Below are 13,179 nucleotides of genomic sequence, written 5' to 3'. Positions count from 1 at the left end.
GGCCTCATTCACGAAGCCGATCTATAAAGGGGTATAAGGAAATTTATGGGTTTTGAGCATTACAACATTCCTATGGTACACATGCAACCCTTTTTGCTTTGGATCTAGGTTTTTCTCAAGTTATACATGCAAATTAATTTTCCAAATCAAAACCCTAATCTAGCATACAAGAAAACGAAATCTAATCATATTAGGGTTTAGAAGAATACCTTTCTTGTTAGTAGCTTGATCTTGATCTTCAAGAGCTTAGTGCCTCAAGTGTTGCACCTCTAATGGAGTCACAAACACCACTTAGCAAAGGATGAACAAGAGAGAGGTGATGGAGGCTTCTTGAATTCGGCTAGGGTTCTCTAAGAATGCATAAGGTCGAAAACTGTAAGCCAATGGTTCCTTATATAGCTGAGTTGCTAGGGTTTTAGATGGAAACCCTAATTCTCTGCTTAAGCCTTAAACAATCCATGAAATCCTTCTAGAAAGCCCCTTGGACGAAATCTCTATAGGCTTCCCATAGATTTCGTCCACTCCTTTAGGAGCCCATCAGGCCAACTTACAACTATCAATGATTTGCAATATCAGTCCCCTTACTTTTAATCAATCTCTTTTGATCACTAAATTAATTCCAAATCAATTTCTAATCAATACTAATTAAATAATATGATTTATCAATTAATATATTATTCTTATAATATATTAATAAATTATCCTTATATGATATTATCTATTTGGTTTTAGATTTTGGTACCAATTGCGGATGGGTCAGAGGAGATGGAAGCTGTTATGATCATTGATGTTCTTCGAAGGGTAAAAACGGAAGTTGTGGTGGCATCAGTTGGTGATAATCTTGAAATTGTGGCTTCATGTAAAGTAAAACTGGTTGCAGACATGCTTCTTGATGAAGCTACTAAACTTTCATATGACCTAATTGTGTTGCCAGTAAGTTTTTATTTTTAATTACTCATAAACCTACACAAGCTTTTTCTAGGGTTATTTTTATAACATGTTTGTAACATCCCAAAAATCGAGGCCAAAAATTTCATTTTAAATTAAGTAATTCATAACGTAATGTACCAAACATTGCCAATGTCATATCAATTTATAAAAACCATAACACTGTGTCTGAAAACCATATCATCGAAAGTAATAAAATCAGAGTACAATCCCAGAAAAATCCATGCGGAAATCACGTGTGTGATGCGCTGCTACACCGCCGGCTCCTTCCCCTTTGATGAAGAGGTACCTGAAACCACAACCAAAATCTGTAAGCAGAAAGCTTAGTGATTTCCCCCATCATACCGCATACCATATAATATCGTCGGTATCTTTCAACCGTTAACTACCATCGGTATCCTTCAACCGGTAACTATCATCGGTATCTTTCAACCGATATCCACCATCGGTATCTTTCAACCGTTAACTGTCATTGGTATCTTTCAACCGGTAACTACCATCGGTATCTTTCAACCGGTAACTGGAGACTATTTAACCCCTACCACTAGCATACAATAGCCAGATATAAACATACAGTCAGATATATCAGGTACTGACCTACCCGTTGGTCCTAACGACCTATGCTAGGGAAAGACTATTCCCCACCACTACCACTATCACATCGTTCATTTTACGCAAGCATATCTTATGACCAAGTCACGTAACCAAACCAAGATAATTATCACAAAGACAATTACCTACTAAATATCTCTGTTGGTGGGTCGGCATTGTAGCCATAGACCCACCCCTACTGGAAGGTAACTCACCTCGATGTCGTGTAGCGTCTAAACTGCCCCCGGTGTGAAGGTCGGCTCCCTTCGACTCCTCAATCCCTACACGACAATCCTCAAGTCATCAAACAGAACATATGACCCTAACCAGGGTCAATACCATAACCAGACAAAGTCAACTTTGGTCAAAGTCAACATCCAGTTGACCTAACTCGTAGAGTTGGCCCGCCAACTCGCCGAGTCCACACTCCACTAATTCGATACAATCTCAACTCCGCTCGTCGAGTCTATCAAGAACTCGACGGGCTCTTCTTCCTTCAAACTATCGTGACTACCTTCATCCGACTCACCGAGTTCTTCCTTCAACTCGGCGAGTTCATCTCCCTCATAAGAACATGTTTAGACTATGACTAGCCGAGTTGTAGAACAACTCGTCGAGTCCATCTTCAAAGGTTGGGAAATTGCCTTGGACTCGTCGAGTCTATTTATACACTCGTCGAGTCCCAGGATTCTCAGATCCTTTTTCGCGTCTAAACATCTACGAGACTTTCCTCCCTTACAGCTGGTCCATTCGCAGAATGGATTTGGTGGTCATTACGCCTCGACTCGTCGAGTCCCAAGAACAACTCGGCGAGTCCATCCTTGACCATTACTATGCAGTCGATTTAAATGGGTCTTAACACACCAAAACCATAGATATGGCCTCCTAATGTCCATTTTATATGTAAAGTTCCAAACTTGGTGCACATGCATGGGGTTTTTAGCTCAAAAATCCATAAAAGGTGCTCTACAATGTGCATGGGGCTCTCATGGCCATAGAGTTGGCACCTTTATGCCATGAGACCCCTCCAATAACTTAGATTTGAAAGTAGAACTCCACGAATCACTTCACAAATCCGGAAATGGCTTAGAAAGCCCTAAATGCACCCAAAATCTAAGCCCTAAAGATGAACAACCAAAAGAAAGACCAAAACAGGGGGCATTTACCTTGATTGAGCTGAAGATGGAATAAGATCTCTGGATCCACAAGCCCCAACTCGAATTCCCAAGCTTCCCCCTTCCTTCCAAGCTTCACAACCACCCAAAAGCACCAAAATTGGCCTTAGATCACTCAAAGCGGCTAGGGTTTCGATAAGAGGTGTTATGGGAGCATAAGGGACAATGGAGGCTGCAATAAGTCGTTTAAATAGGGTGCAAACCCTCGGATTTAGGGTTTCCCTCAAACAGCACCTACTCGCCGAGTCAGTCTCCCGACTTGTCGAGTAGGTCACTTAAAATGCTCGCGGATCACTACCCTACTCGACGAGTTGGGCCTCCAAATCGTCGAGTCCCAGAGAAAATACAGAAATGCTTTAAATTAAATGCGTACCGGGAATCAGGTGTTACAATGTTGAGCTTACTTTAGGGTGGACTTGGTGGGGCCCAAGCATTTGCAAACAGTGAAACACTTGTAAATTTGCTAAAGAATTAGAGGGAGTTGAGCATATACTATAGAGCAATTCGTGCTTCCCCAGCTCTTGTCCTCGAGCCCCATGGATTACTCATGGTAAGTTTTCTTATTTGGGTTAAAAAGACTAAAATACCCCTGAATGGGTTAATTTGATGTAACTAGGGAAAGAAAGCAACTGCTTTCCCAACAATGTGTGAGAAAATGTCGGACACAAGTGAAGTGGAAAGCAGAGTGGTGGTTGATGGTAAAGTTGTAACGAGGAGAGGGCCAGGGACATCTTTGGAATTTTCATTGGCGATTGTGGAGAAATTATTGGGTCATGAGAAAGCTTTGGAAATTGGTAAGGCAATGTTGGTTGTGTAACGTAAGTTTAGTTGCATGCTTTGTTGTATGTATGTCAAAAGTCAAACCAATTGACTTAATAAATGTCTTCATTACTTGTATGATAAAGCCAAAGGTGTTGTTATAATGAAGATAACTCTGGGTTTCTAATTTGATTGTGTTTTTGTTTATATTAGTTGTGTAGAAAATGAAAATAACATATGTATGTTTCTTGCAAAAAGAATATGCATTAAAGTGTGTATGTATGGTCTATGTATATCATCAATAAGCTTCCAGGATAAGTTAATAAATTACAAAAAAACCACTTTAAAATAGTTAACTTTATCAGAATTATTGTAAATACTAAATAGATGTTTTTTAAATAAAAAAACGGGAATACAAACTTTAATTGCATCTCATATGTTAGTTTAAAGCTGAGGCATGAAAAATATCTCCTCATTGATTTTTTTTAATTACGGAAACAACAGTTTCTTTTTTCAGATAAAGGAAGGCTATACTTTCATTAAAATTTTGTTAGTAGAAAAAAATTAATACAATCAACTCTCTACCTATGGAAAGAAAAGACATGTGCGATAGGCCACGAGAACTCCAACAACCTAAAGAGTACGTAGAAAACAAAATAAAGGATAGTAGAACAATATATCATATAAGGAACATAAACAACAAAAATAACCGACCATAAAGAAAAGGAAAGAAACAAACATAAACATTTAACAAAGAGTGTTCTCTATAGCAATGTCTTCATTATAAGAGGAAGCCTCCATCGGACCATTGTTTTTTAAAGGTTTTCTTTTATTATTGAAAGTCATTTTTTTCTATCAACAAATGACAGGCGCACGCAAGCACTAAATGGAATAATTGACCAAATGCTCTTACCATTTAAGGCTTTCTTGAGGAGGGTGATGGTGGCGATCTACTTGTGATCAATACAAAGATTCATTTTGGCTTTTATATCTTGTCAAACCTAAAAAAGGTAGGTTTATTGACAGAGGTTGTTGAGGGAAAAACATTTAGTGACCAATTGAATACATTAAAAAACAAGTGATCATAAGAACAAATTGTGTGTTATTGGTTGTCATTTTATATCATCGATCAACAAATCGAATATTTCACAAAGATGAAGATAAACTAGTTAATTTCAAAAAAAAAATTAAAAAAAAAAACATTAGAGTAGTGATCAAATGACTGGAGATGATTTAAGTTAATACCATTTTGTTTGATAAAATTTGATAAAGTTAGTGAAAATATAATATAACAAAGAAAAAAGCTATAGAGTCCACCTATGGTCGCAACCAAACTAACCCAAACTTGAGTTTGATCGACGGGATGCTCGTGCTAGATTAAATCCTCCACATCGGGCCTTTCAAAAAAAAATCTGCAATACCACTAAACATGTATTGATTGTCATCGTAGGACTTTATATTTCTATATTTAAAAGACTTGCAAGTATTCTATAATATTTTAATCTAACAATCATATGTGACATTCTTTTGTAAGATGTTAAACTTGCACCTATGTGGATGCTCTTAAATTAATTTAAACTCGATTCCATAGTTCAATGAGCGAGTTCGAATTCAATTTGATAGTTTAATGAGTTAGTTTGAGCTCGATTCGAGAGCTTGATAGCTCGGAAGCATCTCTCATAACTATTCTAATAAAATAAGTCGGATTTCACAGTTTGAATAGTTTAAAAAATCTATATTCGATGAAATAAGCCTCCTTCTAACTCGATTCAAATGTAGATTAGAACTTGACACCAACATTTGTGTTGAATTCAAAGAGCTTATATTTGTATGTATAACAATGAGATAAAATTGGACTTGTATTAAATAAAAGCTACTAAATTATTGGAATAAAGTTCAAATCTATGGTATTGCCTATTTTGCCTTTGGTCCCAAGAAGGAAATATCGGGTGATAGCAACCAAACCAAACCAAACCCTCCCGCAAATGGTCAACCAGCAGTTCACCTAGTAAAACCACACACACATACACCCTCACTGTGTGTCTCCTTTTTCCTATATAATAATCGAGCAAATTTCCACCCTACCCTCACCAAATTTAATTAATTTCAAGGGCAAAATAGTCAACCATACTTTGCATGGAAAGACACACAACAATACAACATAGTAAGTTAGTTGTGTTAGCTCATCTCCTCTTTCTTTTCTCTTTGCATCTCTCCCAAATAACCCGTCTTTCCACCATTCCCTCTTTCAAACATTCACAAAATGGAGCTGCCGGTAAAGTCACCGGTGGTGGCTGGAAATGGCCGGAAAACTTCATACAAGATAGAAACCAAGAATCTTGCATACAAAAGTTCCAATCTTTATGACGAATCCAAGTGGGGTTCTCTTCAAAACTACTTCAAGAAACCTCCAAAGTTTATCTTGAATGATGTGACATGTGAAGCTCATCCAGGCGTCCTCACCGCCATCGCCGGACCCAGTGGGGCCGGAAAGACAACTCTGTTAGATATTCTCGCCGGAAATATCCCCTCCGGCCAGGTTTCCGGCCAAATTTTGATCAATAACCTTCCTATTGATACAAAACGGTTCCGAAGACTGGCTGGATATGTCACTCAAGACGATGCTTTATTCCCATCTTTAACAGTTGAAGAAACGCTCATGTATAGTGCTTTTTTAAGGCTAAGGTGTGGTAGAAAAGAAGCGGTTGATCGAGTCAAGATTTTGATAAACGAACTCGGTTTGGATCGTGTATCGAGTTCAAGAATCGGTGAGGGGTCGAACCATGGGATCTCTGGTGGTGAAAGGAGGCGTGTTTCAATCGGGGTTGAGTTAGTTCATGATCCTTCGGTTATTCTTATCGATGAACCAACTTCGGGTCTCGATTCTAATTCAGCTTTTGGTGTTGTTTCTCTTCTTAAATCAATGGCGATTAGTAGAGATAAAACAATCGTGTTAACGATCCACCAACCCGGATTCAGAATCTTGGAGCTTCTTGATCGACTCATTTTGCTCTCGAATGGATTCGTTCTTCATAACGGATCGTTAAAGTCGCTAGAACATAGACTCAAAGTCTCCGGTCATTTCATCCCACCTCGTGTCAATGTTCTTGAATTCGCCATTGATGTCGCCACCACCTTGATCATCGACACACCAAAAACACCGATAGAACGAGTCAAGAACCACGAAAAACCTGAAAAAGATGGCGAATTTCCATACCCGAATTCTCATTTAGAAGAAATAACGATTCTTAGTGAAAGATTCTTCAAGAACATATTCAGAACCAAACAGTTATTCCTCACAAGAATCATTCAAGCTGTTCTTTCTGGCTTGATCCTCGGAACCATCTTCGTAAATATGTCAACGAATAAAGGGAAACTCGCGTTACAAGCTCGATTAGGGTTCTTCGCATTCAGTCTTACATTCCTCCTTTCTTCATCGACAGAAGGATTACCGATTTTCTTACAAGAACGACGAATCTTGATGAGGGAAACATCAAGAGGAGCATATAGAGTTTCATCGTATGTAATCTCAAACACTCTCATCTTCCTTCCGTTTCTTCTAATGATCGGTATTCTTTACACAATCCCAGTCTACTGGCTAGTCGGATTACGCACTGAAATCAACAGTTTCTTCTACTTTGCATTGATCGTATGGATGGTGATCTTGACGTCGAATTCGTTCACAGCTTGTTTCAGTGCACTGGTGCCGAATTTCATCATGGGTACGTCTGTGATTTCTGGATTGATGGGATGTTTCTTTCTGTTTTCTGGGTACTTCATAGCGAAAGATAGCATCCCAAAATACTGGATTTTTATGCATTATATGAGTTTATTCAAGTACCCATTTGAATGTTTTATGATAAACGAGTATGGAGGTGAAGAAGGGATGAGTATGTGTGTGGAAATGGATGGGGGGAAGTGTAGAATGTATGGAAATGGGTTCTTGGAGCAGCAGCACATAAAGGAGAGTCAAAAATGGAGTAATTTGGGAGTGATGTTAGGGTTTATAATTGGATATAGATTGATGTGTTTTGTAATTTTGTGGTTTAGATGTCACAAAACAAGGAATTGATTTATTTTTCTTTTGTATAATTAACATAAATGGAAGTATAAAGAGGAATTATTTATTTTTACTATCGTATTAACCTTTTTTCAGATTTGTGCATTCATTTTCTTTCTCTTTCATATAAGCTTATGCATAAGTCTACTAATGTGATTGAATAATATCATAATATTACAATACTAATTGTGAGACCCGTATAATATACGGGTTGATTAAAACAAAATGTTAAGTACGAACGATTAAATAGAAATTTTATTTGAATTTGAAATTGAAATAAGTGAAAATTATGAGAAAAAAATATGCAAAGAATAAATTAATTAAAATTATGAGTTTAGTGTGTACTAAACGGGTTAATTATAACAAAATATTAAACATAAAGGTTTAAATTGTAAATTTATTTGGAATTGAATTTGAAATTTAAAATTTGATAATCATTATGGTAGGTTTAATTTATGGAAAGTAAATCAATGATATATTAAAAATGAAAATTAAAGTAATGACAAGTGGAAAATAAATATATTTCAAATTATGACAAAATGACATGTGGTTAATCTTATGAGAGAAGGACATGTGAAAAAATTATTTTCATTTATTAGAGTAGATTTATCTTGGAAAATATGAAAATTTATTACTCTTTTTGGTAGTATAAAAATGTCCACTTTTGTGTGGTATAGCACAAAAAAATTGGGTTGTTTGTTTTACGAGTTTTACTTCCATGATTGGTAGTTAGTGTCTAGATGTGGACAACAATATTGGAATCTGAAGAAGCAATCTGGAATGGGTTTGACTTGGGTTTGACTTGGGTGAAATAAATAGGTATGTCTATTGTACTTTTCTAAATCCTATGTTCTATAATTAAATATTGTTTTTATACAAGTATAAGTGGATTTTGATACAATCCAATATGTAGATTCGGTCCCAACTCTGATGTAACACACCAAAACAAGTACTTATGACATTACATAATGAAGTCTGTGAAGGTGTACATGTGGTGATTTTATATGGATGCCGTTTAGAACATTGTTTACCTTGATAGGAAGATAATAGCTCACATCCTACATCTATCAGAAGTAGAGTCACTTTATCTAAGACCTACTGGTATGCATACAACGACCGGGTCCGTGGTACACATGACAACGAACAACGTCGTGCACACCAGGGTTGCCAAAGTCGTAGTCTTGATCAAATATGTTCAAAGTTGCGTGATATGAGGGTGAAATGTCGTGAGTTCGATGAAATTTATAATTTTGTTATAAACAACGTACATGAATCTAGAGTAGTTTATTGAAGGAGTGCCCAAAATTCAGCCATTAAAAAAATAAGGTTTAAAAAACCAGTTTAAGTTGTTTGTGGTTGTATTTTATGTTTTATTTTATTTTATTTTAAGTTGTGTGTTTTAAATTAATATAATGTGGTATTTTAATTTAATGAAAAACTAATATTTACAAAAATATATATATGTTTTTAATGAAAAACTAATATTTAGTGATAGGAAGTGTGTTTAGTGGTAGGTATCTCATGGTAGGTATAACGAATAGTCCAAGTGTCATATCCATCTATTATATCCACATTTTTAATGTGCTCATATTATATGATATTCAATAGATTTTTATTTGCAAAGAGAAATAACATTGTGGAAACAAAACGAAATTAATGTCTATCAAAATTAAACATGAAAGTAAGGTGTTGTTTGTTTTTTTGAAGTCAAAATATTTGCAGTCTGCGGACCACATCTGCAAGCCTCTGCGGCAGAAGATATGGATTAAATGTCTGCAGTCTGCAATAAAAAGACCGTTTGTTTTTAACGTCTGCGGCTGTTGAAATAAATTGAATTTTCAAACTTAATTTCATGTCATAAACATTAAAAATGCATTTTCAGCAACAAAAAAAATGCACGATGGCCCATGTTTTTTTTTGTTTAGGTTAAAATGAGGTCTGAAAACCTTTGAAGACAGTGGCCCATGTCTGCGCTAGGAAAACCTCGCACGAACGTTTTTTGATCTACGCACTTCTAAAAAACAAACACTCTGCGAGGGCATATGTCTGCGCGTTGTCTACGCAGCGCAGAAAAAAGTGGTTGAGTAGATCTTCACACAAAAAACAAACATCCCCTAAGAAGGTTGACACCAATGTTTTAAAAACTAGGTCGGACCAGAAACCGAGCACGAGAGCAGTTCAATAAAGACCAGTTTTATACTAATTTCTAAACCGGTTCGAATCAGGCGGTTTCTTTAAAAACCGGGTTGAACCAGTGTGATAGAACCAGTAAAAAACTGTTTGAACCGGTTTAGTGGACTTAGATAGTTGTATTTCGCTTAGCCATTAAAAACATCGAGTTTCCAAAGCAAATTGTATATGACGATCGTCCAGGTTATCTGGAGTGTGCACAACTCAAAGCTCGACACACACCATTACCAAATATAGATCGATGGTCGAATCAGTTAAACTGAGAACAAATCATCAAACCAATTCAACTAAAATCAGGTTTTTAATACATTGACTAAAACTACAATTTAAAGCAAATAGAACTTTTAAAGATAAGATTGAGTCAATGAGGCTATAATTTGCAGTAGTTTATCTCCATGGACTAATGAAATCTTTATGCAGTAAAATTTTATTTTGAACCATATGGTTGCTTTTTTACATTCCTAAAATAATTACAATTCTAAAATTGATCATTCTCGGATCCATGATAGATCTCATTGAAAGCCTGCGAAATATTCATACAAATAGAGTTTGTGACACTTCCCAAAAGTTACATACTGTATTTTGTAACCGTGTTCAAAAGTAAACGATTTTGGTAATGTTTATCTCTAAAAGTTTGATTGGTTTTATAATAACTTTATAAACATCATTAGAACGTTTCCTTATATAAAGTACAAAGAGAGTTTGTCACACTTCTTAAAAGTTACTTATTTTTTGGTAATGTATATCTCTTAAAAATAATTTTGTAAACATTATCACAACCTTTCCTTAAAAAGTACAACCACCCAATATGCCTATTATTCGTAACAAAGGTGTCCATACGATAATTAATTATTTATGTAGGGACCAAATTGCAATTAAATTATTCGTATATATATACATTCTCACAGAAGTCGTCTCAAACCCAGTTGCCGCGGAGGGCTTACAACAGAGAGCTTCTTACCCCGACGATCACCACCTTCCACCGGCGGCTTCAGCCTTCAGTTCACTTCGCCGGTTACTGTTTCCACTTCATCTTCTTCTCTGTTTTTTTCCGGTAGGGTTTCTTTGTTATTAGTCTCAACACTTGTTTTCGTATTTTCGAAGAAAGCAACGTTTTCGAACCCAATTTTGAGGGGAATTTCCTGGTTGCTTTTGCGTTTTTAGCATGATAAAAAATCTCTGGTTTGTTTGTGTTCAGTATCTGTTGCTTTTGAAGCTTGAAAAGTCAGTGATCGGATTGAACAAATAAGTTTCCCTAAGTTGATGAACTCCAGTTACTCCATGTGCTTTTTGTTGACTGTTGATAGTGAAAAACTTAAGATACTTTGTTTATTACGAAGATAATCTCTTTATATGGAATTGACTAGAAAAATTATGCTTGTTGAGTGACACTATTTGATTAGCTAAAAGTAGAACGTTAATCGTGGTTTTTACATGAAAAATCTTATAATCTTGTTAATTATATTGGGATTTGGCTTTAATACAGCACAACTTTCTCAATGGACAAGAAACACATAAGTCAAACTTGGGTTAGCATTATGTATCAGAGGTTTGAAGCTGCATATCAAGAGGTTGATGAATTTATGAACAAGGTATGTTTATGTCTCTTAAACAACATTAAAAAAAAACATATTTCTTCAATTATCTTTTTAGTTAATCTTTAAATTATTTACAGGATACAGTCAAATACGTTGAAAACCATATCCAAACAGTTGGAGAGAGCATGAAGAAGTTCTATAATGGAGTTATGCAAGACCTTATTCTTCCTCCAAAAACTCAAACCTACACAAATTCAATTTCATCCATTAAAGAAAACACCATTGATTCTTCTTTGATCCCTATTGAAGAACCAGATACTAACCCTAATTTTGAGAATGAAGACAAGATATCTTTTCAAGAAGGGGAAGAAATAGTTTATAGTAAAACTTCAGAGAGTGATGATTCTTTGTTTGAAGATGCAAATTGGGGAATTGAAAAGATTATGAATTTGAATATGGAAATTGAGAAAAAGATTGAAGGGGAAGAAACATTAGTTAATGGTGAATTATCTGAATGTGATTCAAATAATGAGAATAAAGAGGAAAAGGAAAATTCATATGATTCATCAACAGGTGATTATTTCTCTGCATCTTCATATGATGTCTCATCTTGTGAGTCTTCCACACACAATAATGATTCCACAATGTTTGCTTCTTCCGATTTTGCCCTTTCTAATGGTTAGTATATGTATATCTTCCCTTCTTCAAAACACTATTTTTTTGTCTTTTTAACTACTAATATTTTGTCTTGATAAATCTAGAAACTACTCATGAAGTAAATGACTCCATGGTTGAATTTGAAGACCTTAACATGGACACCATTGATTTGAGTGATAAAGAACAACTAGTTGAAAGTTGTGTTATTGTCGAGGGCGAAAAAGTCTTTTCCTTCTCCTATGGGTCAGGAAAAAGCAAATCTTACAAGGTATGTCTTTCTTTCCCTAAAGAATAAATATATGATCTTTTTTTCAAATTCTTGATTAATTAATGACTAAAGTTTCTAATTTAAAATTTTACCAATTTTATTGTATACACCAGAAAATCATACAAGATGCTTTTATGTCAAGAAAGAAGTTAACAAAGGAGTATAAGCAGCTTGCAATTTGGAGTGGAGATATTGAAAAAGAATTCAGCCGAAAAACAGATGAAAATGCAACAAAATCACAAGTTCAAGATTCTCATGATTCTGAATGGGAGCTTTTGTAGATAATTTTGTGGTTTTTTAAATCATAAGTGCATCGTATTTTTGCATATAAAAGTGAGATAAGTGTTTATAGGAAGCTTCTTTTTTTGCGTAAAGAAAAAAAAATTATTGGTTCTTAATGGTTTTATATGGATTTTTACGAGGAAAACTTGGATTTAAGAATTTATGGTTGAAAACGCACACATGTTTTAGTTAATTTTTTGCTTTTTATTATGTCAAACGCTCGAAATTTTGTTTATGTTATTTGTTTTTGGTAAGATCTTGTGTTTTCTTTAACCTTGAAACATTTTTTTAGAACGATCCACCCTTAAACTACTTTTAATTTCAACTATGTCCACTTAGGTGGGACTTGAACCATTGAACTCAAGAAGGAAGGACAACATCTGATATTGCTGGTCTAGAATGATATATATATATATATATATATATATATATATATATATATATATATATATATATATATATATATATATATATATATATATATATATATATATATATGAAGAGTTTAACCATAAATAATCTCTTAACCAGCCCATCAAATAAGTGGAAGATTCATTAAACTGCGAAACATTACCCTGCCATAATGTAATGTGCTTCCAATGCCAATAAAAAGTAACCCATCCAATGGTATTTAACATCCAAAAAACTGCCAAATAAAATGCGTCCCAAGCCGAAAAATCACAAGTACCGCCTCGTCCTGGGCCATCGCAC

General features: G+C 35.1%; 3 protein-coding genes across 3 annotated transcripts; all 3 read left to right on the top strand.

Annotated features, from left to right (window-relative positions):
- Window positions 1-738: 738 nt before the first annotated feature.
- Window positions 739-3,196, top strand: LOC111916917 (protein DJ-1 homolog B). Its single transcript, XM_052767554.1, has 2 exons — window positions 739-933; window positions 3,124-3,196. The coding sequence occupies exons 1-2, from the start codon at window positions 766-768 to the stop codon at window positions 3,187-3,189; spliced, it is 234 nt and encodes a 77-aa protein (XP_052623514.1). The 5' UTR covers window positions 739-765; the 3' UTR covers window positions 3,190-3,196.
- Window positions 3,197-5,681: 2,485 nt separating this feature from the next.
- Window positions 5,682-7,579, top strand: LOC111916863 (ABC transporter G family member 10). The gene has a single exon (XM_023912519.3). It carries the CDS (start codon window positions 5,737-5,739, stop codon window positions 7,543-7,545), a length of 1,809 nt encoding a protein of 602 aa, XP_023768287.1. The 5' UTR covers window positions 5,682-5,736; the 3' UTR covers window positions 7,546-7,579.
- A 3,029-nt stretch (window positions 7,580-10,608) lies between these two features.
- Window positions 10,609-12,661, top strand: LOC111916918 (uncharacterized). Its single transcript, XM_023912570.2, has 5 exons — window positions 10,609-10,777; window positions 11,210-11,315; window positions 11,399-11,939; window positions 12,023-12,186; window positions 12,300-12,661. The coding sequence occupies exons 2-5, from the start codon at window positions 11,223-11,225 to the stop codon at window positions 12,465-12,467; spliced, it is 966 nt and encodes a 321-aa protein (XP_023768338.2). The 5' UTR covers window positions 10,609-10,777; window positions 11,210-11,222; the 3' UTR covers window positions 12,468-12,661.
- Window positions 12,662-13,179: the final 518 nt, after the last annotated feature.

This window comes from Lactuca sativa, chromosome 9 (genome assembly GCF_002870075.4).
Source record: "Lactuca sativa cultivar Salinas chromosome 9, Lsat_Salinas_v11, whole genome shotgun sequence".
Taxonomy (NCBI): domain Eukaryota; kingdom Viridiplantae; phylum Streptophyta; class Magnoliopsida; order Asterales; family Asteraceae; genus Lactuca; species Lactuca sativa.
Note: the sequence above shows the minus strand (reverse complement) of the source record. Positions and strands in the feature narration are given on the sequence as shown.

Coding starts and splice junctions, on each gene's coding strand:
- LOC111916917 (XM_052767554.1), top strand. CDS start 766: ATGGAAGCTGTTATGATCATTGATGTTCTTCGAAGGGTAAAAACGGAA. Junction 934..3,123: donor ATGACCTAATTGTGTTGCCA/GTAAGTTTTTAT, acceptor AGCTTACTTTAG/GGTGGACTTGGTGGGGCCCA.
- LOC111916863 (XM_023912519.3), top strand. CDS start 5,737: ATGGAGCTGCCGGTAAAGTCACCGGTGGTGGCTGGAAATGGCCGGAAA.
- LOC111916918 (XM_023912570.2), top strand. CDS start 11,223: ATGGACAAGAAACACATAAGTCAAACTTGGGTTAGCATTATGTATCAG. Junction 11,316..11,398: donor TTGATGAATTTATGAACAAG/GTATGTTTATGT, acceptor AATTATTTACAG/GATACAGTCAAATACGTTGA. Junction 11,940..12,022: donor CGATTTTGCCCTTTCTAATG/GTTAGTATATGT, acceptor TGATAAATCTAG/AAACTACTCATGAAGTAAAT.